This window comes from Doryrhamphus excisus, linkage group LG1 (genome assembly GCF_037039965.1).
Source record: "Doryrhamphus excisus strain RoL-2023G ecotype Guam linkage group LG1, RoL_Dexc_Guam_v1.1, whole genome shotgun sequence".
Classification (NCBI taxonomy): Eukaryota; Metazoa; Chordata; class Actinopteri; order Syngnathiformes; family Syngnathidae; genus Doryrhamphus; species Doryrhamphus excisus.
Window position 1 is genome coordinate 13,735,859 of NC_136357.1, and position 27,356 is coordinate 13,763,214.

The following is a 27,356-nucleotide window of genomic DNA, read 5'->3' on the forward strand; positions in this document are numbered from 1 at the left end:
GGAGAAAACCCACGCATGCACGGGGAGAACATGCAAACTCCACACAGAGATGGCCGAGGGTGGAATTGAACCCTGGTCTCCGAGCTGTGAGGTCTGCGCGCTAACCACTCGACCGCCGTGCCGCCTAAAGACAGAATAGTGTGCTTTTTTTCTCAGTGCAGATAAAGAGCTGGATGTCATCAGGATAACAATCAAAGAGGAATCATAGTAAAGAAAGAATGTCAGAGGATCAAACACAGAACCATGGGGGACGTCTCAGGAGAGATAATAGATCCAGATAGTCAGAACCGATTCCCGGAGAAAACCCACGCATGCACGGGGAGAACATGCAAACTCCACACAGAGATGGCCAAGGGTGGAATCGAACCCTGCTCTCCTAGCTGTGAGGTCTGCGCACTAACCACTAGAGCGCCGTGCCGCCCGCCTGATGGTTATTGGAAATCCTATATATGTGCTAATGATTAGCATTGGTTCTACATCGCCATAAATGACTGCTGGTGTTCGACCCCACCAAACTCCTCCAAAGAATGCCCTAATGGAGCTTCCTTTGTGCACTGGGAACAAAACAGGGTCTTACCCAAAGTGTCCCCACAAAGCCGCTAAGCGTACAATTATCTAAAATTTCTCGCTAAGATGAAGAATGACGATTCAGGAACAACTAAGGAATCAAGTCCAACCTCTCATCAATCTATTCATTCATTCATTGACTTGAACTTTGTTCTTTGTGTTGTCGTCTGATGTGATCCATTTGCCCCACATCCATTGTGTCTTTTCAGTGCAAAGTCATGACTGATTGCGCTTTCAAATGTTCGCATTGTGACCCGGGCTTGCTTTCTTTACTGCACAGACGCACATCCAACACAAACAAACACCTCAAGAACATTGACTGTTCTTGAGGTGTTGATGCATGCAAAGGGATGTAAAAAAAAAAATCACAGCGCTCATGTTCCGGTCTCTTTGGAAAGGTTAAAATAATAAGACACTTGTCTTCCCAGACTGATCCTTAAGTCTTCTCGTTTAGTGGGAGGAATGCCACAAGTGACAGCTGGAGCCTCAGAGGCTGTGAGTAGATGCTAAATCACATGGTAATGATGTTCTTATTTCATACAGACAACTCTATGAATGAGTGACGTCCTTATGACATCCTATGAGGTCGACAAACCCTCAACACCAGTCCTTCTCGCCATGTCTCTGAGGACCGGCACAGCAGGTGCTGCCGTGCACTTTAACAACAACTTTTTTATTTTTTAAAGGGCCCGTGCTGACATGGGGGTCTCTGTGGATATGCAAATAAAAGCTGCTTAAAGGGGATATCTCAGCACTTAAGAAACCTCTGGGAAGGAAACACTTCCATGTTAGGCAGAACAAGCTTTTAGTCTAATAAATGAACATGTAATAGTCCGCGTAGACACAACAACTGAAGTGTGGTCAGTCAGTGGCGGCAGCTAGCTTCTTGCTCGCTCGAGTCTTTGGACGGCAAATGTGACTTTTTACCAGATTTACTTTTTTTTTTAAAAGCAATGTGCTTATTTGGAGCTTGTTAATGTCCCACGGGAGAGCAACAAGTAGATTAAGGGTCTCAAACACACGGCTCGCGGGCCAAATGTGGCCCGCAGGACACTAGTTTGAGGCCCAAGCCTTGATATGAAAGTGTAATGTTAGTGCGGCCCACGCAAGTTTGATATGGATGCTGTATGGTATCATGTACCCAGAAAAAATTATTACGTTTGATTAATGTTCATGTTAAAGGTTAAATAACTGTTAATAGTTATCCTCCCTATCCGTGTGGAAGTGGTAAGTTTTTGGCCATTTAAGTTTAAAGGAAATAACTTGAAGGCTACCGTTTAGGTCGCTAGCTCTCTAGTTTGCGAGTTAGCATGTGTCTCAAGACCCTGCAGTTCCTCAATATGTTGTAAATAAAAAAAGTATAAATATGACTATAGTCGTGTTTTGTCATGTCTACAGGGCTCTAATAATGCTTTGTTCATTTTAATCTGAAAAAAATAATTTGTCTACCCACCAACTATATGTGCTTTCTTAAGTTTTTATTATTTGCTGTTTTATTATTATTATTATATTTATTTATTACTGATTGATTGATTTTCTTTATTCTTGATTTGATTATTTATTTTTCATCTTATTTTGTGCATAAAAATAAAAATTAAGATATTTGAGAACAGTGGAATGTTTTATCAGAGCTTTTATTGTAGAAAATCAGAACCAAAGCACTGAAAAGGTTTTTCTGTTTTTAATAAATGTGTTGTTGTTTTTTTGGAAAACCTGATGCGCCCCAGCCTTGCCCAGACCCTAGCTCCAGTGGCCCCCAGGTAAATTGAGTTTGAGACACCTGAAGTAGATATTTGTGTTAAAACAACACAGTAACAAAATAGGATCTAGTCATCCATCAGATTGAAATTGTGGCTATTGATGAACTATGTGTGAGCTCGCTTCTTTCACGCTGATTGTGTGAAAGTTAGCCTTTTCCCCAGAGAGCCATCAACATGTGACCTCAGCACAGGTCAATGACCTAGCAGACAGGCAACGTAAGCTCAGACACAGTGTGTGTCTGTGTGTGTTCCTCCATCACTACATGTTGTGTGTAGGTGTTTGTTTGCCAAATTGTTATCTCTCTACAGAAGCTGAATGACAGATAAGATCATCACAGAGGTAGCAGTATGTCCTCCTCAGGCAAACAAACACACGCACTACAGTGTGCAGTGTGAGTAGCAGTAAAAACATCATCCTCATGGGAAATCCAACCTGCAGCGACTTGCTTGCTGCAATAAGGTCATAGTGGAGGAGGAGACTTAAAGAAGAATTATGTGCAGTGATGTAAAGAGATGCTAAAATGACTTCTTAATATGGAATGCTGTGAACCAATAAAAAGTGTCCTTTTCCCTTCAAAGGATGTGGTTTCATTTCAGCGGCAACTGGAGCGAAACACAATCTGTGACAAGTCTGATCCCAGAAAACTACAGTGGATCAGGAGAGGACCAAGTTCACATGCACACACTGGACAATTCATTAGGTACACATACGCAATGACGTCCAATGTAATAGTTAACGTCTCTGCAAAGATAATAACGTTCAATTTACATTTGTATTCATTACGGAGGCTCAGTATATTTATTTTACCAATAAAGGGCGGCACGGCGGTCGAGTGGTTACCGCACAGACCTCACAGCTCGGAGACCAGGGTTCAATTCCACCCTCGGCCATCTCTGTGTGAAGTTTGCATGTTCTCTTCGTGCAAGCGTGGGTTTTCTCCGGGTACTCCGGTTTCCTCCCACATTCCAAACACATGCTAGGTTAATTGGTGACTCCAAATTGTCCATAGGTATGAATGTGAGTGTGAATGGTTGTTTGTCTATATGTGCCCTGTGATTGGCTGGCGACCAGTCCAGGGTGTACCCCGCCTCTCGCCCAAAGACAGCTGGGATAGGCTCCAGCACCCCCGCGACCCTCGTGAGGAAAAAGCGGTAGAAAATGAATGAATGAATGAACGATACCAATAAAGATAACTTAAAAGAAACCATTATCTTCAACAATGGCAAAGGTGCCATCATTTCCAAAACGTTTCACTTCGGCCCTCTAGCTATCTCTTTTCAAATACTGCAGCGATAGAAACAAGCACCGTGCCTTTCTTTGGGGCAGCTTCTTTAGCAATGCTTCTTTGTTGGCTTTCAAAACACTGTTGAAGCCATGCTGGCATTTCAGGTGAATGATAAGGGTTGAAGTGTTGGAGCTTCACCTTTTTTCCCCAGCTTGGTAGGATGGCATATCTGGACTAAAAGTTAGGCCTTGCATGTGAGAACCAAGCAAACAAGCAATATCAGCATGTAGCCTGAGGACGTATTAATAAATAAATTATTTATTTATTTAACCATTGCAGACTGCAACCATGGATATATTACATCATCAATGATAAGCTTCGTCTAAAAGTGCCTAAAGATGAACGAATCTCATTGCTGATCTTTTTCATTGTTGATCATTGGTCATTTTCAACATATTTAACACCAAGTGCTATAAATAATAAAATAAATGAAATGAAGCCCAGACATTTAAGAAGTTAATTCAGTAATTCAGAGCACAGTGAAAACCCGGCCTGACCCATTCTCACGCAGTCATGACACATGTGTGTGTGTGTGTGCAGTGCGGCTGAGGAGATCCAGAACATCCTGAAGGCCTCGGCGTGCTATTGGACTAGAATGACAAGTGGAGCAGACTGTGGATTTCCCATTTCCTGTCTTTGTGCTCCCCGTCTACACTTCAGTTTCTTTTCCACCATTTTTTTCCTCCTTAGCAGTAACATTAGAACGTCTGATGACAATAACATGCACTCCACGCACTGATTCTTTTTTTTTAATATATATATATTTTTTCCTACCTTCTTCTCACGTGATGCTTTGTCTGCTTCCTCTGGGGGAAGCCCGCTATGCTAACAGCGCTAGCTTCTCCTCCACTATTTTTTTAAAACACAGAAGCATGTCAGGCTGCAAGGTGGGTAAGTGGTTATGGCGTAGGCCTCACAGCTAGGAGACCCAAGTTCAATTCCATCCTCGGCCATCTTTGTGTGGAGTTTGCATGTTCTCCCCGTTCATACGTGGGTTTTCTCCTGGTACTCCGGTTTACTCCCACATTCCAAAAACATGTTAATTAGTTAATTGGTGACTCCAAATTGTCCATAGGTATGAATGTGAGTGTGAATGGTTGTTTGTCTATACAGTGAAGAAAATAAGTATTTGAACACCCTGCTATTTTGCTATTTCTCCCACTTAGAAATCATGGAGGGGTCTGAAATTTTCATCGTAGGTGCATGTCCACTGTGAGAGAGATAAACTAAAAAGAAAAATCCAGAAATCACAATGCATGATTTTTTAACAATTTATTTGTGTGATACAGCTGCTAATAAGTATTTGAACACCTGAGAAAATGAATGTTAATATTTGGTACAGTAGCCTTTGTTTGCTATTACAGAGGTCAAACGTTTCCTGTAGTTTTTCACCAGGTTTGCACACACTGCAGGAGGGATCTTGGCCCACTCCTCCACACAGATCTTCTCTAGATCAGTCAGGTTTCTGGGCTGTCGCTGAGAAACACGGAGTTTGAGCTCCCTCCAAAGATTTTCAATTGTGTTCAGGTCTGGAGACTGGCTGGGCCATGCTAGAACCTTGATATGCTTCTTACGGAGCCACTCCTTGGTTTTCCTGGCTGTGTGCTTCGGGTCGTTGTCGTGTTGGAAGACCCAGCCACGACCCATCTTCAATGCTCTGACAGAGGGAAGGAGGTTGTTCCCCAAAATCTCACAATACACGGCCCCAGTCATCCTCTCTTTAATGCAGTGCACTCGTCCTGTCCCATGTGCAGAAAAACACCCCCAAAGCATGATGCTACCACCCCCATGCTTCACAGTAGGGATGGTGTTCTTCGGATTGTACTCTTCATTCTTCTTCCTCCAAACACGCTTATTGGAATTATGACCAAAAAGTTCTATTTTGGTCTCATCTGACCATAAAACTTTCTCCCATGACTCCTCTGTATCATCCAAATGGTCATATGCAAACTTAAGACGGGCCTTGACATGTGCTGGTTTAAGCAGGGGAACCTTTCGTGCCATGCATGATTTCACATCATGACGTCTTAGTGTATTACCTACAGTAACCTTGGAAACGGTGGTCCCAGCTCTTTTCAGGTCATTGACCAAGTCCTGTCGTGTAGTTCTGGGCTGATTCCTCACCTTTCTTAGAATCATTGAGACCCCACGAGGTGATATCTTGCATGGGGCTCCACTCCGATTGAGATTGACCGTCATGTTTAGCTTCTTCCATTTTCTAATGATAGCTCCAACAGTGGACCTTTTTTCACCAAGCTGCTTGGTAATTGCTCCGTAGCCCTTTCCAGCCTTGTGGAGGTGTACAATTTTGTCTCTGGTGTCTTTGGACAGCTCTTTGGTCTTCGCCATGTTACAAGTTAAAGTCTTACTGATTGTATGGGGTGGACAGGTGTCTTTATGCAGCTAACGACCTCAAACAGGTGCATCTGATTCAGGATGATACATGGAGTGCAGGTGGACTTCTAATGGGCAGACTAACAGGTCTTTCAGGGTCAGAATTCTAGATGATACACAGGTGTTCAAATACTTATTTGCAGCTGTATCACACAAATAAATTGTTAAAAAATCATGCATTGTGATTTCTGGATTTTTCTTTTTAGTTTATCTCTCTCACAGTGGACATGCACCTACGATGAAAATTTCAGACCCCTCCATGATTTCTAAGTGGGAGAAATAGCAAAATAGCAGGGTGTTCAAATACTTATTTTCTTCACTGTATGTGCCCTGTGATTGGCTGGCGACCAGTCCAGGGTGTACCCTGCCTCTCGCCCAAAGACAGCTGGGATAGGCTCCAGCACCCCTGCGACCCTTGTGACGATAAGCGGTAGAAAATGAATGAATGAATGAGTCATAAGTGCAGAATCCCCCAGCAAACTGAGGGACCTTGGAAGAATTTCCATTCAAAATCAACAGGATACTTGGATGTAGATGAACTCACCCTACACATTTTTTAAACTGTTGACAAGAGAGTGTTAATTTTCACAGAATCTCAGCTTTGATCTCCAGATACCCCAAGAACGTTAGTTCAGATGTTATTCAAAATCAATAGGGTTCTTGCTTTGATGAAGAGTCTGAACTGAAGGTTTAACAGTTGATTGTAGGAAAAAGGTTCTGAAGTATCCCACACAGTATTAGTGTGACATTTGAACAAAGCCACCCAAAGCATCTCGGTTGAGAAGCTGCTCAAAATCAGCAGGGTTCTCCCATTGAAGCAGAACAGTAATCTCTTTGAGTTTGAAGTTCTTTTCACACTAATCACCCAAGAAGGAACCATGCAAGAAAGAGTATCAAGAGTATCAATCTGAATTTTGACCCACAGGTACCTCAAGAAGTACCCCTACAATCAGTAGGATTCTTGCTTCGGAGTAGAAAAATATGTTCTGAAAGTTCTGCTCTAACTGCCAAATCTGAACTTTGAACCCAACTGATGTAGTTCAAGAACACTGGATCAGATACAACAGGGTTCTTGCTTTGGCATTGAGGAATCCCTGAAAGTCTAAATCAGTTAATTGATAGGTCAACTTCTTAAGAATCCACCTTAAGAATTTGGGCTGGTCAAAATCAGTATGATTCTTTGATGCAGAACAGTAAGTTCTTAACATTTTTGCACCACCAAGAGAGCACCATTAAGTAGTACTTGTACCAATCTGAACTTTAAACCACCCAGCTCCCACAAAAACCTTGGAGATACTTTAAAAAGCAGTAGGCTTCTTGCTTTGGTGTAGAAAAAGCCATTCCAAAAAGTTCAGCTTAAAGGGGACCTGCAGTATTATGCTAATTTGTGGCGCTTTGTATTGACTTGTGGACTCCTATAGAGCAACTACTGTACACACGATAACAAACGGACAAAAGGTTTTCTAGCTCTTCCAGATTTTGCACCTCTTTCTGGGGTGTTTCCGTTCACTTCCTGAATATGACCCAAACGGTCTGTTTAATTTGCTCCACTCCCGGTCTTCCTCTAGGTATGCCCATTCTGCTGTGATTGGTCATACTCCTAAGCACTCCAGAGGACTTCTGGACACATAGGTCCGTGCAGGCAATCTTTAGCTCATGTAAGATCGCATTGACATCAGGAGAACTCTGTTTTAAAAAAATTCTATAAAACCAAGCGTGCAGAGCCTTCCCAAACTGAATTATCTGATGCTTTGGCATTGTGTAACACGAGAATATAACATTCTATCAAGATCTAAAGAAAAGTAGAAAAAGCATACGTATATAGGCCCACTTTAAACTGTACTCATGAGAGTCACGCAAATGTCAATAGTGTTCTTGTCGAGACAAAGAAAAACAAGCATGAACGTAAAGACATTTTGTGCATACGAGTAACTTTCTGCTTTTATGTGACTTGTCACTGCGCTGACGTGACATTGTGTATGATACGTGTGACGTGCATGCTACTTGTGTGACTCACCACATGGAAGACCACGGCATCCTGGACCGTGGTGAGGACCATCTGAGGCTGGAGGCCCGACTGCAGGAAGAAGCCGTGAGCCGATAGCGTGCAGCCTCCGCTGTGCAGAGCGAGAGCGAGGGGGAGGACAGCGGACATTAGCGTTAGTTAGCATCAGCGGGGAGAGACACAGGAGATGCCCAAAGGGAGCGACCTGTTGTTAGCATTTTAGCCTCTCGACACCTCCCACTCGCTTCCTCTTGGCTGTAAAGATGACGCTTTAAATCATCATCATCGTCATCCATGCGAGGTCAAACTTTGACAGACTTTTAGATGAATTAAACACAACAGGGAGACAAAGATCTCTAGATACTATCTCTAGTATTTAAGCACCAAAGACACACTTGCAGTTCTTGAGCATGATGACAAGATAAACTACATGTCTAAAGGGGCCCGACCCATCCTACTCATTTCAGGGGCTTTTAGAATGATATTGGGTCCCAGTGGACCAAGTCAATGAAGACCTAACTATGTAACCATAAATGTTCATTTATCCCTTTCATTCATCATTGATATGTTTTTTGCAGGTAAAACTATAAAAGCTGATGACATCATAGACATCGCTGACCTTCAGTTCAAGGTTGCCATTTTGTTAGCAGGCTAAGGATGCTAACAGGATGTTTTGGGATAAAAATATACATTAAGAACAGAGCTGGAATCATGCAGTTTATTAATATATGACAAGATGTGCACTAACCGGAAAATGTACACAAACCAAGGCAAAATTTTGGTGTAAACGTTAAGCAAAAAACACGTACTAACTATAACAGCATGGGAAAAGAAAATGAAACACCAACTTTAAATGTTATTAAGATTTAAATTATAAACATAAAGTTTTATCGCTGGAAACAAAATAATTATGCTCATTTAGGAAATACATATTCATGTCAGTTACCTGTTAAGTTAAAGGTAAAGTGTTATAGATTGTCACCTGACAAAGGAGTGTGAGGGTCGGATGTTGTTGATGATGGGGTCCTGGTTGTAGGTGAACATCAGGGGGGCCTGGCGCTCCACACAATCCACGGTCAACTTGACGGGCTGCTTCGAGGGGACAGCGTGGGAGGGCGTCTTGCAGGTCAGCATGGTGGACGATAAGCTTGATGGAGAAGTGAGGACACTATGGAGTTAGCATGGAGAGTAGCCGCATGTACACAACTATAACTATGTAAAGAAATGTAACAGTATTATTATGCACGCAACTGCAACAGCACTATGCACATATTATGTACTGTATACAAAATTGTAATTTTACTACATATACAGAGCAGCAAGAGGATTGTGAACACAGAATTGTGTAAAGAGCAATAGGGAGAAATCACCTTTGTATTTTACAAGCGGACTCCCCAACAGTCACCTCCTGTTTGTTCCCAGTGTCCAAAAAGGCTCCTGTAATGGTCAGCATGGTCCCTCCAGACTTGGGCCCAAACGTCGGGAAGATCTTGTGGATCACTGGATCCTGGATTCAGAGGTCACATGAGTCATAAGGTCTCATGCTTAAGAACTACTTCTGTAGCTGTAAGTTAAGTGAAATTACTTCCAGATACAAGTTAAGTGGGTTACACATACGTATGTGCGTTACTTCTTGCTAATAACCTTTGAATTCAGGTCATTTCTAAATACAGTATGTTGTTCTTTAATGCACGTGATTTTTGGATGCTAGTTACTTTGAGTTAGTTACTGCATGCAGGTAATTTCTAGATAAGACCAACGTATTAAGGAGTGCCTGGTTTATGAGGACATTTTAAAATGTCAGAAACTCAAAAACACTTGAAATTAAACAGCAGTATTCATTCATTCATTTTCTACCGCTTATCCTAAGGGTTGCGGGGGTGCTGGAGCCTATCCCAGCTGTCTTCGGGCGAGAGGTGGGGTCGCCAGCCAATCACAGGGCACATATAGAAACCGGAGTCCCCGGAGAAAACCCACGCATGCACGGGGAAAACATGCAAACTCCACACAGAGATGGCTGAGGGTGGAATCGAACTCGGGTCTCCTAGCTGTGTGACCCTAAAGAGTATTGTTTTTTAGGTAAACATTTTTAAAAGACACAAGCATGTTCTTATTTTGTGCCATGAATACCAACTGCATCAGGTTTGGCAGCTGTCTGTCTAAGTTCCTCGTACATTTGTGGTAGTTTGCTAAATATTTGTGACTTAAAAGTTCCTTTCGTGAGGAACACAACAGGAGCGCGGCAGACATCGCACACATTCCTCATATTGGGCCAAGTTTTAAGGTGGTGAATAATATTTTTTAATACCCTGGATTTGAAGTACCTCCATATTACCGAGTTACTGCTTATTCCTTGCTGACTTCTTCTACCGCAGACGCGGTAGTCTGTTTGCTAGACTCCAGGCTTCTGCTCCGCCTCTCCTCTCTCCTCGTGCAGGTGTCAATGACATGGTTCATTTTGATATCGTGCTTCAAGTAAATATCGATGTTTTTAAAATAGCGAAATTCCTTTTGAAGATAAATTACATTTGAAGAGAACACTGTGGATACTTCAAAGTCTTACCACAAAGGTGAATCCCTCCAAGTGCGCGACCTTGTGGCCGCTAGTGACCTTGATGCCATGTCCCACCGGGGTGAAGTTCCCAGTGAAGAAGGGTGAACACTGCATCTCGTTCCACCTAAACACAGCCCCTCCCCAGAGAGGAGACAATGAGCACTTAAGTGCATCCTAATTCAATCATCATGCCCTCAAGGAATGCACGCGCTTCGTAAATGGGATAGACTGGGATGTGGCTATTTATTTATTCTTTTTTTTTTATTCATAATGAGCCAGTTTGGAGGCAAAGGCCAGTATGCATTTTAACAAACGGGAAGTCAGGATGCTGACATTTTCCCAGCAATTTTTCAGTTAGCGTAGTCATGTGCTAAATGTCTGCAGGGAGGGAGGGTGACTGGAAGGGGTTCTTAACATTCTTTCTTCAACACACAATAAGATCCATTAAAACCTGGTAGGGCCCCTATAGGAAGGACGCTTTGTGTCGGCGGACAAACACACACCTGTTGAGGTAGTCCTGTCTAGAAAGCTTGCAGGGGGCGCCGGCCACCTCCACGCTCACCAGCGATGCCTTGAAGCTCTCCGTCTTGTCAAAGCCAAAGTTGCGGCCGCAAATTGTCACCACGATGGCACCTCGGATCGGCCCAGAGGACGGCGATACCTGAGTTGGAAAGACACACAATGTAATTATATGACACCTTGGAGTTCTTGCATGTAGCGTTTGCCTCTAAACAAGTGTGTATCGTAATGTGCAGCTCAAAATACACGGGTATTATACAATTGATTATTCTGTACATTCGGTAGGATACTGTGGCGTACTAAGTTCCCACATGGAACACACAAGTGAGGGACAGGAAGTGTTTATGGCATCACGCGTCCACTCTGTCAACAAATACCGTGCAGACATTATCCTGCATTAAGCACATTAAAATGGTTTCAGTCCTATTTTCTGTAAGCCTGTGTCAATGCCTCTCTTCTGTGTTTTCTTCTTATGCATTCTTCCCTTGGGCTCTGTTTTTAAAAAAGCACAACGTATCCTTTCACTGCTTTGCTAATGCTTTACATTAAGATGTACAGTATCTGCCTGTAACTGCAAGTGATAGCCAGGCTAGCATGAAAAATACTGTCCTGTCTGTATTATATGCTGTCATAGAGAACAGCTCATTTCAGAAACTTGAACAAAAATAAAACAGATTGTGGTATTTGTGGTATTTCACCATCTGTCTGCAAGAAACCTTGGGGTTATTATGGACTGCATGTTTACGTTCGACAAACCAATCAGCTCTGAAATTAGATCAAGGTTTGTTGTGATAAGGCGTCCTGCCAAAATAAGACGGTATCTCCCTCGGGCTGACTTTTAAAAAAGAGATAGATTTGTGATATGGATTATTGTAATTTATTATACTGTATATACATAGGGTTGGCTGGTGGCTCTCTCCAATAGAGTGTGAGAATGCTGCAGCCTGTCTCCTGACAAAAAACAATTGATGTGACCACATCACTCCTGTAATGGTCGAATGGTCCAGTTTCTATACTGGACATGTTGCATTTACAATCCAGTCTGGATCAGATTCATTCATTCATTCATTCATTTTCTACCACTTATCCTCACGAGGGTCGCGGGGGTGTTGGAGCCTATCCCAGCTGTCTTCGGGCAAGAGGTGGGGTACACCCTGGACTGGTCGCCAGCCAATCACAGGGCACATATAGACAAACAACCATTCACACTCACATTCATACCTATGGACAATTTGGAGTCACCAATTAACCTAGCATGTTTTTGGAATGTGGGAGGAAACCGGAGTACCCGGAGAAAACCCACGCATGCACAGGGAGAACATGCAAACTCCACACAGAGATGGCCGAGGGTTGAATTGAACTCGGGTCTCCTAGCTGTGAGGTATGTGTGCTAACCACATGACCGCCGTGCAGCCCCTGGATCAGATTTTTAAATTTATTTGAAATTAAATTTTCACAGCACATGCACTCAGATAGGATTTGACTTCAGTGTGTTTGCAATCTGTTGTTTTTCGCATTATTTTGTTTTCAACAGAAATCTCCCAAATTTGTCCATGAGTTCTTTGAGTGCTAAATACCCCATCATGGGGTCAAATGAACAAACAGTGCCAGCACGTTGATAAAGAAGTGGACAAACACTAATGAGTATGTGCCAGTATGTACAGGAGGTCTGCAATAAGTTCCACCCATTGATCATTTAGAATTACTTTTGCTATGTTTTTGGAATGTAAAAGTATAATTTTCTCTCTAAAAATATATATTTTTGTTGATATTTTTAGCTGTAGGCGGCACGGTGATCTAGTGGTTAGCGCGCAGACCTCACAGCTAGGAGACCAAGGTCCGATTCCACCCTCGGCCATCTCTGTGTGGAGTTTGCATGTTCTCCTCGTGCATGCGTGGGTCTTCTCCGGGTACTCCGGTTTCCTCCCACATTCCAAAAACATGCTAGGTTAATTGGTGACTCCAAATTGTCCATAGGTATGAATGTGAGTGTGAATGGTTGTTTGTCTATATGTGCCCTGTGATTGGCTGGCGACCAGTCCAGGGTGTACCCCGCCTTTTGCTCAAAGACAGCTGGGATAGGCTCCAGCAACCCCGCGACCTTCGTGAGGAAAAAGCGGTAGAAAATGAATGAATGAATGAATGAATTTTTAGCTGTCTGAAATGTATTTATTGGATTTACATGATTTCCAATGTAGTATGGCAAGCACTGTAGATGCTTTGTAAGATTGTGCTATTGAGTGTTGCTATTTTTTTGCTGTGTTTTCCCATCTCTGAAGCACATTCCGCACATCCGAGAAAAGATGAAGTGATGTTTTCACAGGTTTTATGTCCGTAACGAAAGCAGCTGGATGACAGATCTTTCGTTGTTCTTTTTGTGTGAGGACAGAAGAACAACACGAGCCGCTGGCGGGGAGCTCCAAGCAATACTGTCCAAACACATCCAGGACCAGGACTCCTCATACGGGTCATTTGAGCTGTTTGCAAGCAAGTTAAGAGTTGGCGTGGTGCTGCTTAGATATCGGGTGACACAGCAGGAAGCTCAAACATGTCCAGCCACATTCTACTTGCTCTAATAGATAAACATGAGACATAAAAGCTGCAGAAATGTCCACTTTAGAGGTCGCCATGATTACCTTGGTGACAGCAGGCGTGCAGTAGTCCTGCGTCCATACGGAGGGGACGGGGCACTGCTGGGCTCTGGTGCAGCGGCCGTCGCACCAGCCGCACTCCGTCACCCGTGACGACAGCAGACAGGAAGTGCAGGAGGTTAGCTGATCGCAGCCAGGCCCGACCAGAGGCACTTTGGTGATCTGATGACAAAACTCTAGATGCTCATCACCTTTAAGCAAAAATGAGACGTAACTACAGGTACACACTCACCTTGTTCCCAGTAGCCAATAGCAGAGCTCCGCCCGAGCCGCCACCATCCACATCATGTAACACCACAGTGGACGACACGGGCTGTGAGTCCAAACGCATGTTGACGTGGGGGGAGGCCAACCTGGAGAAGCGGACCTGGGGGAGGGTGAGAACTTTGATCAGAAAATGTTCAGAAGGGTGCAGTGGAGCAGAGAAGAACACTTGCTGTTGAAAAGCCACAGGCTCTTTATCACACATCAGTACACACACACAGACACACACACAAACACAGCACACAAGCGCTCTCTTACATGTGCAATGTGTGTGACTAAAACACACACACAGCCACCTATTTGGAACAATATATAGGACAGCATCATTTGTACTTACTGTGCACCTTATGAAGTTAACTAAACCAGCAATTTCTGTACAAATATGACTGTAAAATCATATTAATAATAATCAGTACTTGTTGAAGTTGACCACATTGTACTTTAGAGGTCCTGTGTACGACACAATAATAACAAAAACAATAAGAAAACCACTGCTCTTATTATTCGTACTACAAATGCTAACAATGTGGTGTAATTCCACACCACTGGCTTCATGCCTCTAGTATATGATTGACATACTGGTGTGAAAACGTGTTTGCCCCCTTCCTTATTTCTTGTTTACCACACTGAAATGTTTCATATCATCAACCAAATTTAAATATCACTGACACAACTGAACAAAAAAATGCAGTCCGGAAAAAGTTAGAAAACCATTTGTAAAGCTTTGGGACTCCAGCAAACCATAATGAGAGCCATTATCCACAATTGGTGAAAACATGGAACAGTGATGATCCTTCACAGGAGTTGCCGGCCAAACAAAATGACCCCAGGAGTGAAGCAACAACTTATACAAGAGGTCACAAAAGACCCCACAACAACCTCGAAACAACTACAGGCCTCAATTGCCTCAGTTAAGGTCAGTGTTCATGACTCCACCATAAGAGAGACACTGGGTTCCAAAATGAAAACCTGAACCAAACGAACATTAAGGCTTGTCTGAATTTTATCAGAAAACATATTGACGGTCCCCAAGACCTTTGGGAAAACACTCATTAAGTAAAATGAAAAGTCAGGTTGAATTTGTGCGTGAGGTCTCAGATACACAGACAATTAATACAAAAAAATACATGCTGGTTCAGACATTACATTGAATAATGGTTGCTGTCATTGTTTTCTCCATTGTTTTTTTTTTGTGCGACACTCTGAAAAATCCAGTACTGTGCAGTACTGTGCATCAATTAATCAAGGGGTCATTATCCAAGTCAAGTCTCAACTAAACAAACCAACTTAGGTTCTGTAGCAGGACAATGCAGCAGTGTAGAGTCGGCCCCGGTTGGCATCATACTTTCAGCTGTCGTCAGGTTGAATTTGTGTGTGAAGTCTCAGATGTGATTGGACATTCATTCATTCATTAATTTTCTACCGCTTTTTTCCTCATGAGGGTCGCGGGGGTGCTGGAGCCTATCCCAGCTGTCTTTGGGCGAGAGGCGGGGTACACCCTGGACTGGTGGCCAGCCAATCACAGGGCACATATAGACAAACAACCATTCACACTCACATTCATACCTATGGACAATTTAGAGTCACCAATTAACCTAGCATGTTTTTGGAATGTGGGAGGAAACTGGAGTACCCGGAGAAAACCCACGCATGCACAGGGAGAACATGCAAACTCCACACAGAGATGGCCGAGGGTGGAATTGAACCCTGGTCTCCTAGCTGTGAGGTCTGCGCGCTAACCACTAGAACACCGTGCCCTGTGTTAGGACAATTAATACAAAAAATACATGCTGGTCCAGACATTACATTGAATAGTGGTTGCTGTCATTGTTTTCTCTATTGTTTTTTTTCTTTTTTTTCTGCTTGTGAAGTATTGGTGATGTTTGGACTGTGCATATTTACCACTACTTCGCCTGCGCCCCGGATAGCCCAGGTCGGAGCTGGCGAGCTTTCTCTGCACCTTTGGCGGGCTGTTTTGTCACAAAATTGTCACTGTGCAAAGCTGAAAATCAGGACTCCTCCCCTGGTGCGCCACCATGCCCATCTTGGCACAGTCCAATCTACCAAATTTGCTGTGCACCTTGCGCTGCGCCACAAAATTACAGCCCAAAGACTTTGTAGTGACCTAGTCAAAGTCCTGGTGCAGTGAGGTACAGGTATGTTTGGATTTTTTTTCTCCCTTAATAACAAAGCGTTTAATTTAAAAACAACATTTTGTATTCAGTTGTGTTATCATTGACTAATTTTAAATTTCTTCAATGATCTGAAAGTATAGTATCAGTGTGAAAAAAATACAAAATGAAGAAGGGGCAAACAGTTTTTCACACCACTGTACAGTACGCCTTCATTCTCACACACACGCACACATTGTTAAGAAGCAGTTTGACTGCGACCTCCCTGGCGGCCAATGTCAGCTTTGTACCAGTGAAAATAATGGCCGCCTCTCCTCGGCAGAACAGGACTTAATGCCGGTGTAAATTACAGCTTATTGTATTAGGCAGGCGGGGGGAAGTTTGCCTAACAAACACGGCCACTGTGTTATTCCCACAGTGGGTCAAGTGAAGCCGAGGGAAACACTTCCTGAGCGGACCCGATCACAGCGAGTCCAAGTTCCCCAGGCCTCGTCCAGCGGGAGCCACCAGGAAACTGAAATCCACCAAAAGCTGACAGCTTCTTTTTAATGTTGGAACAATGAGCTGTGAACTTGCAAAATGACGTCGCTTTGTGCACAATGCAGGTGGCCGCAGGGTCAAACCTTTCAAACACGCAACTGCATGCAACATGGATGCCAAAAACCACCTGCATTCTCCTTCTTCTTCATCACAAGACTGAGTCACTTTTTGCAGTGAAGTGCTACATGGCGCAAGCTGAATATAAGCTCACACGTTTGTGAAACACAAGATCGCGACGACGCAACTTGGAAAGGAGAGGCGACAGCTGCATGGAAAAAGGCGGGAGTGTTGTCGAGAATCGCTGGTAGAACAGACAGGGAGGGTAGTGGGGTGATGGGGGCGGCGCCTGGGGTTTCACGCTTATCGGCATGTTAATGGTTGAGCGGCGGGCTTCGTTGACACGTTCTCTCGCACGACATTCCCTACTCACCAAGGGTCTGAATGCAGCTGTTGCTGTGTGTTTTCACCAGCATGGACGCCAGCTGCATTTTCCACAAAACTGTCCATCTTCTTCTTCAGCTCTTAATCAATGAATGAATCAGTGACAGGTTGGACTGCTGTCCTTATTCATTCATTCATTTTCTACCGCTTTTCCTCACAAGGGTCGCGGGGGTGCTGGAGCCTATCCCAGCTGTCTTCGGGCGAGAGGCGGGGTACACCCTGGACTGGTCGCCAGCCAATCACAGGGCACATATAGACAAACAACCATTCACACTCACATTCATACCTATGGACAATTTGGAGTCGCCAATTAACCTAGCATGTTTTTGGAATGTGGAAACCAGAGTACCCGGAGAAAACCCACGCATGCACGAGGAGAACATGCAAACTCCACACAGAGATGGCCGAGGGTGGAATTGAACCCTGGTCTCCTAGCTGTGAGGTCTGCGCGCTAACCACTCGACCGCCGTGCCGCCCCTGCTGTCCCTAGTTGCCCATATTTCATTATAGGAAGACATTATGGACAGTTCTATGCTTCCAACTTCGTGGGAACCCTTTTGGGAAGACTTTGTGTATTTAGTGCCTGAGAGTGTGAATTTTGGCAGTGTTTACCTACTTCTTCTTTTTAATGTGCACATATGTGCAAAAAATGCAAAAAGTATGCACATTGAGGCTGCAGGCTGTTTGTTGATTGTTGTTGTTTGCTGTACAAGTTTTTAAAAAAAACATACAATGTAGGTAACCATTTACATCAGGGGTCTCAAACTCAATTTACTTGGGGGCCACTGGAGCTAGGGTCTGGGTGAGACTGGGCGGCATCAGGTTTTCAAAAAAAAAACAAAAACGCATTTATTAAAAACAGAAAAATTAATAAACTTTGCTTTGGTTCTGATTTTCTACAATAAAAGCTCTGATAAAACATTCCACTGAAATATCTTACTTTTTATTTTTCTACACAAAATAAGATGAAAAATAAATAAACAAATCAAGAATAAAGAAAATCAACCAATCAGTAATGAATAAATATAATAATAATAAAACAGCAAATAATAAAAACTTAAGAAACCACATATAGTTGGTGGATAGACAAATTATTTTTTTCAGATTAAAATTAACAAAGCATTATTAGAGCCCTGTAGACATGACAAAATTTATACTTGCGCAACTGCAGGGTCTTGAGACACATGCTAACTCGCAAATTAGAGAGCTAGCGACCTAAACAGTAGCCTGCAAGTTATTTCCTTTAAACTTAAAAAGCCAAAAACTTACCACTTCCACACGGATAGGGAGGATAACTTAACAGTTATTTAACCTTTAACATGAACATTAATCAAACTTAATAATTTTTTCTGGGTACATGATACCATACAGCATCCATATCAAACTTGCGCGGGCCGCACTAACATTAAACTTTCATATCAAGGCGGGGGCCTAAACTGGCATCCGCGTGTTTGAGACCCCTGATTTACATCATATGTTTTTTTTGTATCGTATGCTTGCCATCTACATTACTGACACCTACAGCCCTGGAGTAAAATAGCACCACAGTTCTTTCCTCCCTAGCCTATATCCCCAAACAAAGACAAAGTTGTTTAAAAGCAGTGCCTCCTTCCTGATTTAAACGCGTTAAAGCTGAGAGAAATACAGCAGGTGTGAACGAGCGCTGCTAATAAACAGCTGTGCCATGTGTGGAACATTGGATGCAGACTGGGCAGAGGTCGAAGGCAAAATGAGGGGTTCCTTCTGCTAATAACACCCAGCCTTCAGCCGTGTCTAACACAAGCACCTGCATCTCCCCCCACATCTTCCTGTCAGGCTGTTACCTGAATGAGACGTCCATCTGCCGTGCCCAGGAAGGCAACGGAACGCCCGTTTACGGGCACCACGTTGATGGAGGTGACCAGGGTATTAGTCAGATCCTTGTGCCAGTACTCCAATCTCTGCACAAACTGGGTCACCTGCAGACGGTACTTGCCCTCCTTGCCTTCGTGGATGCCCTCGTGGGGGTCGCAGTCGTCTGACGAGCTCTGCAAGGGAAAGGGAAAGAATAATAGGAGATGATGAGAGCTGAAGTTTAAACCAAAATAGATCCTTGCAACATAGCGCCATGCATTAATATGCTACAATATGAGGTGACAGTCAAGGATGACTGGCACAGCAATAGGCCGCAGGCTCTCGTCACGGTATCTCTATGCCACTAATAAAAATGCAATATTGTGAAACTGTACTTTTAGGAGTAGCCTTTTATTGTGGCCCACCTAAGGCATGCTTGTGCAATAATCATGCTGTCTAATAAGCATCTTCTGATGCCACACTTCAGGTGGATGGATTATGAATTATGATTGCTCACTAACACAGTTTTAGAAAGATTTGTAAAGTAAAAAAAAATTTAAAAATGTGAGGGTACATAGACAAACCTTTAGACCTTTGAGTTCATTCATTCATTCATTCATTTTCTACCGCTTTTCCTCACGAGGGTCGCGGGGGGTGCTGCAGCCTATCCCAGCTGTCTTTGGACGAGAGGCCGGGTACACCCTGGACTGGTCGCCAGCCAATCACAGGGCACATATAGACAAACAACCATTCACACTCACATTCATACCTATGGGTAATTTGGAGTCGCCAATTAACCTAGCATGTTTTTGGAATGTGGGAGGAAACCGGAGTACCCGGAGAAAACCCACGCATGCACGGGGAGAACATGCAAACTCCACACAGAGATGGCCAAGGGTGGATTTGAACCCTGGTCTCCTAGCTGTGAGGTCTGCGCGCTAACCACTCGACCGCCGTGCCGCCTACCTTTGAGTTCAGTTTAGGAAAAATGCAAGCAAAAACCGACAAGAGCTGGTTAAATTCTCAAGTCATGTTTAAAGATGAGGGGCTGGTAGAGCACTGGCATGGTGTGACCTATGAGCATCATGTATCAGCTATAACTCTAAATCAATAGGATTCTCATATTAGAAGATAAAAACAATAATAATTTGAAATATTGGACGGGAATGCAAAAGTGAGCCAAGAAGAGTGTGGTGTTTAAGCTTCGCTCCCTTGCTTTTAAAAGTATCCAGTACTATAATATGATGGCAAGCTATCTGCTTTCATACATGGGGGCATTTTTTTTTTTTTGATGGGGGGGGGGTCACAGCTAAGCCGCCTTAGCTCCTCTTTCATCAGGTTGCACTCGTAATGGAGCCGTGGCCGTGGTAGCCCCCCCGGGCTGAGCGCAACCACTTGGAGTGAAGGATCCCGGGAACACTTTCATGCTAGCTTACATTCCACCGAGGCGACTTTTTCCCTCCTCTTGTGCGAGAGTGTCGCTCGTGCATGTTGTTGTGTCTGTGCCCACTGGAGCGGGTGCGGAACTCAGAGACCAAAACCAAAGTTTGATGTTAAAAAACACCCGCCCCAAACCCTCCTCCTTTAGTCATGGCCTTCATGGCTGCCTCAGGTTTCATTAATTATTAATGACCAGGGAGGGGGGTGGGCTCTCGTGGTTTTTAGGGTCCTTGACCTGGGCTGCTTGAACGAAAGCTTTGGCTTGTTTACGTAGCTTCACTGCATGATGATCTCTTCACTGGGAGCAAGGGGGGGGGGGCGTACATACCGGTAAAGGGTGAGCTCAAAATGGTCATTCATGACCTTTAATAGCAAAGCCATATCTCAATGACCTCTGGCTAAAGCTTCAGCGCACAGGCCAAAAGGTCATACTGTCATTATTTGTGCTGCATCAGTGCTCTGGCTTTGAAGACCTCCACAATGCAGGGCTCATAAAACTGGGGTTTCTGTGAGGTAGGAAGATGAGGTAGGCAAGCGTGCAGACACTCAAAGGCCCTCAGGGCTCAGACAACGGCGGGGAGGAAATTGAGGCTGGAAGTTTTCAGCGCTTCACTCACAGCGAGCTGCAGGTTGATCAAATGTGATAGAGTCCCAATTTTAACAGTACCATTTCCACCTCTATGGTTATCATCACACTTTCATCTTAATCATTTTGGAGTCACAAAAATCAAGGGCTGCACAAAAAAAATTGAGATGATTTTTTTCATGTTACTTAATGAGTTAATGTTACCACACATTGATGATTGACACCAACCATCATTCCTCAGCTTGTGGGAAAAGCGATGGCATTGATTAATTGACTTCTCTTTTTTATTTGCATGAATGCACTGTTGAGTGAGCGCTTTCCAATAGTCCTTTTACGACCTCCCTTGAAGAAGGTGAGAAAGACCACTGGTTTCGTGAAAGAAGAACAAGACAATGAGGAGTCTAATAATAATAATATTGATAATTTAGCATGTTGGCCACACAGTCAGGAGACCTGTGTTCAAATCTCTGTTCTGGCATCTGTGTGTGGAGTTTGCATGTTCTCACCGTGCGTCCGTGGGTTTCCTCCCACATTCCAAAAACATGCTAGGTTAATTGGTGACTCCAAATTGTCCATAGGTATGAATGTGATTGGCTGGCGACCAGTCCAAGGTGTACCCCGCCTCTCGCCTGAAGACGTGGGGGTATGCCGGAGCCTATCCCAGCTTAACCTAGCATGTTTTTGGAATGTGGGAGGAAACCGGAGTACCTGGAGAAAAACCCACGCATGCACGGGGAGAACATGCAAACTCCACACAGAGATGGCCGAGGGTGGAATTGAACCCGGGTCTCCTAGCTGTGAGGTCTACACGCTAACCACTTGACCGCTGTGCAGCCAAGTAAGATTCATTCATTCATTTTTTATCGCTTTTCCTCACGAGGATCGCAGGGGTGCTGGAGCCTATCCCAGCTGTCTTCGAGCAAGAGGCGGGGTACACCCTGGACTGGTCGCCAGCCAATCACAGGGCACATATAGACAAACAACCACTCACACTCACATTTATACCTATGGACAATTTGGAGTCACCATTAACCTAACATGCATGTTTCGTGCTGGAGCCTCCACCGTGCGGTCAATCTTGACTTTATATTTATGATAATTTGATAATTTGATCTATTTTAGTCTATGTTGACAATATAAGAGTTTATTATTCTGAACATTTGATTTTTTCAGTGTTCTGACCCTCAGGGTACAGAAGGCTATGATGCTATAACTTTGCAGGTACTGTAGTTGCATTGTTCAAATGCGTATTCGTACTTTTGACCGCAAGTAGTGAAACCCAAACAGAGCACCTGCCATTGCCACTTGCGGGCCATTTGAACAACTGCCGACACTAATGGAGGGATAAAACCAGAACCCCAATTTTATGTCTCACATCGACATTAATGCACATATCTCACATTTCTCTGACGTTTGTTCGGGGAGAGATTTACGGTGCCGGTTGATGTTCCTTGACTTTGTGGGCCATTTGAGGAGCGTGTATTCGAGCGGTGGTACTGTCACCGCAGGGCACCCACGTGAGACACTGAACACCTCGTGGCCCGCATTGAACCGGCTGCCATTGTGAAGAAAACAACAGCGTTGTGATTGAGTTTCACTTTCGAGGGGCTCCCTGAGCCCCCAGCCTGGCTGTGTAAGCTGATCCACCAGGCTTTGGTGTCAAACCCTAACAGAGGCCTGCAGGTCACGCGTGAAAACACACCTGAGCCTTGGACTGGACCGACCCGGAACACAAGAATGTCAAATATTGTCACTGTGGTGCTGAAATAGGCTGAAGCTGTTAAACCAAAATACACACAAGACTAAGTTCACTGGAATGGTTGACCTTTGAACTCAGGATCGCGTGTCAATTGTGCGCCAACTACCTTCATGAAGTGTGCTGCAACAACAACACAATGCATGTTCTTCTGCAACCGGACCCTTGGCTCTTATAGGTGCATGTGTGTGCGTCTTAACGCACATGTGCCACAACCCGTAAGCAAGTGGACGCATTTGTTGCTACGTGCTTTTGAGCGCACACGTGCGAGAGCATGTTGCCGCCATGTGGCATCAACATGCCTGGGACGGCCAAGAGACTCCGAAAATGAGTCGAGGGCAGCCCGATGGTGTTGGCGGGGCAGCTGGCCTCATGCCCGGTTGGTGCCAACGCGGCCAACAGTGGTGCTAACACGCGAACAATGTGGCCTGTACGTTAACACCAACTCAAGAAGACATCAGTCAAATCAAATTAGAAAATTTGAGCCTCGTTCTTCAATCATCTGGAAGCACTTGCAGTCAGGTGTAAACATTATAACAACTCTAAAGTGTCATCCACATGACATGTAAATCACATGGCACCGATGGATTGTGTGCAAAATACTTCGAAAGACATGCGAACATACGTATATACAGCATACATGTAATACAGATATCCTTAAAGTCATATAATCACAAGACAAACGATCAGTGACTTATGGTCAATGACTTACTAAGTCCCGCTCATATTTTGCTTGATGGCAGCCATGTTTTTCAATCTTGCAAAATTTTTACACCAAATTGTGTACCAAATTCTCATCTTAATCAGCCAATCACAGGGCACATATAGACAAACAACCATTCACAATCACATTCATACCTATGGACAATTTGGAGTCGCCAATTAACCTAGCATGTTTTTGGAATGTGGGAGGAAACCGGAGTACCCGGAAAAAACCCGCGGACACACGGGGAGAACATGCAAACCATTTGCTGTTTTTTTCAGAAAAATAATTGCACATGCAATATATGTAGGGGTGCATGTTCCGACAAATTTTTCTTCTTTTGGGCGTAGTGGTGCAGAAGTAAGAGTTACAATATGGGGTTTCCTCATCCTAATCGTTTTCACATGACTGGACTGTCTTTTTCTAATGAGGGTGGCACATTGAAAAATCAAAGGATGCGGGGGCCATTTTGCTATTTTTATGTCATAAACAGGCTAAAACAAATCAAGCAAATCAAACTAATCAATCAATCAGTAATAAATAAATATAATAATAATACGGCAAATAATAAAAACTTAAGAAACCACATATAGTTGGTGGGTAGACAAATTATTTTTTTCAGATTAAAATTAACAAAGCATTATTAGAGCCCTGTAGACATGACAAAACACGACTATAGTCACATTTATACTCTTTTTATTTACAACATATTGCGCAACTGCAGGGTCTTGAGACACATGCTAACTCGCAAACTAGAGAGCTAGCGACCTAAACGGTAGCCTTCAAGCTATTTCCTTTAAACTTAAATAGCCAAAAACTTACCACTTCCACAAGGATAGGGAGGATAACTATTAACAGTTATTTAACCTTTAACATGAACATTAATCAAACGTAATAATTTTTTCTGGGTACATGATACCATACAGCATCCATATCAAACTTTCATATCAAGGCGGGGGCCTCAAACTAGTGTCCTGCAGGCCACATTTGGCCTGTGGGCCGCGTGTTTGAGACCCCTGGGCTAAAACAAACTCAGGGAAATATCATAACATATGGAATTTTTGCTGGGTTTTTATCAGTTTTATCATTTTAATTTTATTTTTACAATGAACTGCTCTTTGGACACCCCTGTTGCGGGTCATATGCCTTTGAAGCTGTGTTCAGGGAAAAGTTTGCACAAAACACAGTTGACCATGACCGCGAGAGCTCAGTTCAACGACCATTGAAGGATTAATTTGTAAGTGCATTTGACTTTTTTCTTTGTTCCAAAAGACGGATCACAGAAGTGAATGTGTGTAAAACAAACACTATTGCGCTACACCACCATTGTTGTATTAAGTGGAAAGGATCAGCATCATTAAAAAAAAAGTGCTCTCTGTTTTTGTTTGTGTATTTTCAGGCTACAAAAACATCATGTAAAGTTTTTATCCATCATCAGCTAAAAACAGTCTCGTCTTTAGTTTCCTAATTGTCATGTGAAAAGTGTCCACAAGAGGCGGCATTCGTCTTGTTTTGTTGACTTAAGGGTTTTATCAAATCATGTGCATCCAGGAAGTGTTTGTGTGCTGATATCGTCTCATTCAGCAGCTTGAGTTTGCTGTGTTTGCTAGCTAACAAAGTTATGCTTCCTATTGTTTGGCGGATCACGTGAAATGCTTGTTGTTGTCTAAGGAGACACACACAAGTCCTTCAGTACGGAGCAGGACAAAATAACATTTCTGGTTCTAAGCAGATGCAGCAATAATTCACAGGCCTCTCCCGAAAGACAGGCACCAGTCCAGATGCCAACCTGGACAACCCATGATGCTTTGCTTCAGCCACAGTAGATGCTCTCAGAAGGGTTCTGATGTGGTTTTGGCCTGCTGGCTTCTGAGCCGTGTGGCGCTCCCGTGTCATCAACTTGTGAAGATCACGACCCAGTGAGTCCAGTGAAGCTGTCATGTGTATTCCATTTTACTGATCCGCCTTTGGGTCTGGTCCACATGTGTGCCAGTCAGAGAAGTTCTGACAGCGGCCTCATCTTCTTCTGGCCCAAATGTCAGGACCTCATGTTGACCTCAGCACTGTTTACCAGCAAAGGTTAGGACTCCTCATTCTGTCTGGTTGACTTCTGTAGGCAAGTTCTGTCTATTTTCTATTTTCTATTATCTTCTGAATGGTGGTTCTCACTTCTGGTTCTCATTGTTGGTTCTGGGCACTGGTCCTTACTTGTCTCTGATTGGTAGTTTTAGATGTTGGTTCTCCATTCTGGTACAGGATGCCAGTTATGATTGCAAGGTCTCACTTGTGGTTCTGGCTTCTAGTTGTGACTTCAGGCTTTGCATGCTGGTTGTCATATATAGTACTCACTTCTGGTTCTAACTTCTCCATATGGCAGCTGGTTCTGATTTGGATGAGCATGTTAGGTCTGGATGCTGGTTCTTGCAGACAGTTATATATGAAAGTTCTGTCTTTTGTTTCTGGCTTCTGGTTCTGACTTTTGGTTCCGCCAGATGGTTCTGGACATCACATCTAATCTCTGGTTCTCACTGGCAATCCTTCCATGGAGAATAAGCAGAATCAGCAGAATCATTGGGTTTTGCATCCATATTGTACACACAATCAGTAACACTGGACTTTTCCAACAGTATCCAGCATTCCTTTAATGGAGAGCACATGTATATGTCTCAGCTGCTGTGATGGATGAATGACGAGATAAATGAATGAATGGCTTCAAGCGTTTGATGGATCTGACCCAAGGAAGACTCCAACCCTCCAAAGCGGATGTCTTTGACAGCAAGCTGCTGACATCCTTCACTTTTTCCTTGCTGTCGGAAAGAATGTGCATGGAAAAGAAAGGTTTTCACTGTGGAATACTTTATATGCTCTCATTGGCCGCTTTATTAGGTAGGTTGTGTTCAATGTCCGACCCTAAAAGGCCTCTTTAATGAAGAAGCAGCTTCATCAGAGGGGGAGTGCTCCACAAATCAACCGCTGGATGACTGTAGCAATATTTGCACCTAACAAAATATGTCCGCTTCATATCTCATCTCCGTTTCATCTTTTAATTCCTTTTGATCGGTCAGTCGTAACTCCAGCTACTGAGTCAGTCTGACCTTCTGATGAGGCCATCAGCAGCAGCAGAGTCCGCCTTGTTTGCTATCGTTTAAATCCAGCAACTCCATAACGGGCCGGAATCCAAAATGTTGAAGTGCACGTGACGGACTGAGGTGAAAAATATCAGCCTCATGCGTCCTTGGAGATATCTTTGTACCTCACTGGCGGGAAGAGGGATCATCCGTCACAAAGCCCTGCTTCGGTACTGTTACGCTAGATTAGTCACAGTCACATGACATTTAGACGTCACATACGGTACACGCTGGTGGAGGCCATTGAACAGATGGTGGGAGTGTGTGTGGTGTTGCCAACTAGTGGCATGACGTGCAAATTACAATCATTACACTCGTGCCGCTCTGAATGGTTTTGAGATGATTACTTTTTCATGTTTGCTTTTGTGCGGCACGGCGGACGAGTGGTTAGCGTGCAGACCTCCCAGCTAGGAGACCAGGGTTCAATTCCACCCTCGGCCATCTGTGTGGAGTTTGCATGTTCTCCCTGTGCATGCGTGGGTTTTCTCCGGGTACTCCGGTTTCCTCCCACATTCCAAAAACATGCTAGGTTAATTGGTGACTCCAAATTGTCCATAGGTATGAATGTGAGTGTGAATGGTTGTTTGTCTATATGTGCCCTGTGATTGGCTGGCGACCAGTCCAGGGTGTACCCCGCCTCTCGCTTGAAGACAGCTGGGATAGGCTCCAGCCCCCCCCGCGACCCTCGTGAGGAAAAAGCGGTAGAAAATGAATGAATGAATGTTTGCTTTTGTGTAAATGTCAAAAGACAGTGGTTGAAGTGGATAACGATGACACCTCAACCGAGAACATTCCCA

General features: G+C 43.8%; 1 protein-coding gene across 1 annotated transcript in view; it reads right to left on the minus strand.

Moving 5' to 3' along the window:
* Positions 1–27,356, minus strand: part of met (MET proto-oncogene, receptor tyrosine kinase) — a 64,284-nt gene that overhangs the window by 17,835 nt on the left and 19,093 nt on the right. The window contains exons 3-10 of the mRNA XM_058074947.2: positions 18,937–19,140; positions 13,969–14,103; positions 13,722–13,898; positions 11,070–11,227; positions 10,576–10,690; positions 9,383–9,519; positions 8,995–9,159; positions 8,025–8,124 (exon numbers count right to left, since the gene is read on the minus strand). Of these exons, the coding sequence (XP_057930930.2) occupies positions 8,025–8,124; positions 8,995–9,159; positions 9,383–9,519; positions 10,576–10,690; positions 11,070–11,227; positions 13,722–13,898; positions 13,969–14,103; positions 18,937–19,140 (1,191 nt within the window). The remainder of the gene's footprint in view (positions 1–8,024; positions 8,125–8,994; positions 9,160–9,382; positions 9,520–10,575; positions 10,691–11,069; positions 11,228–13,721; positions 13,899–13,968; positions 14,104–18,936; positions 19,141–27,356) is intronic.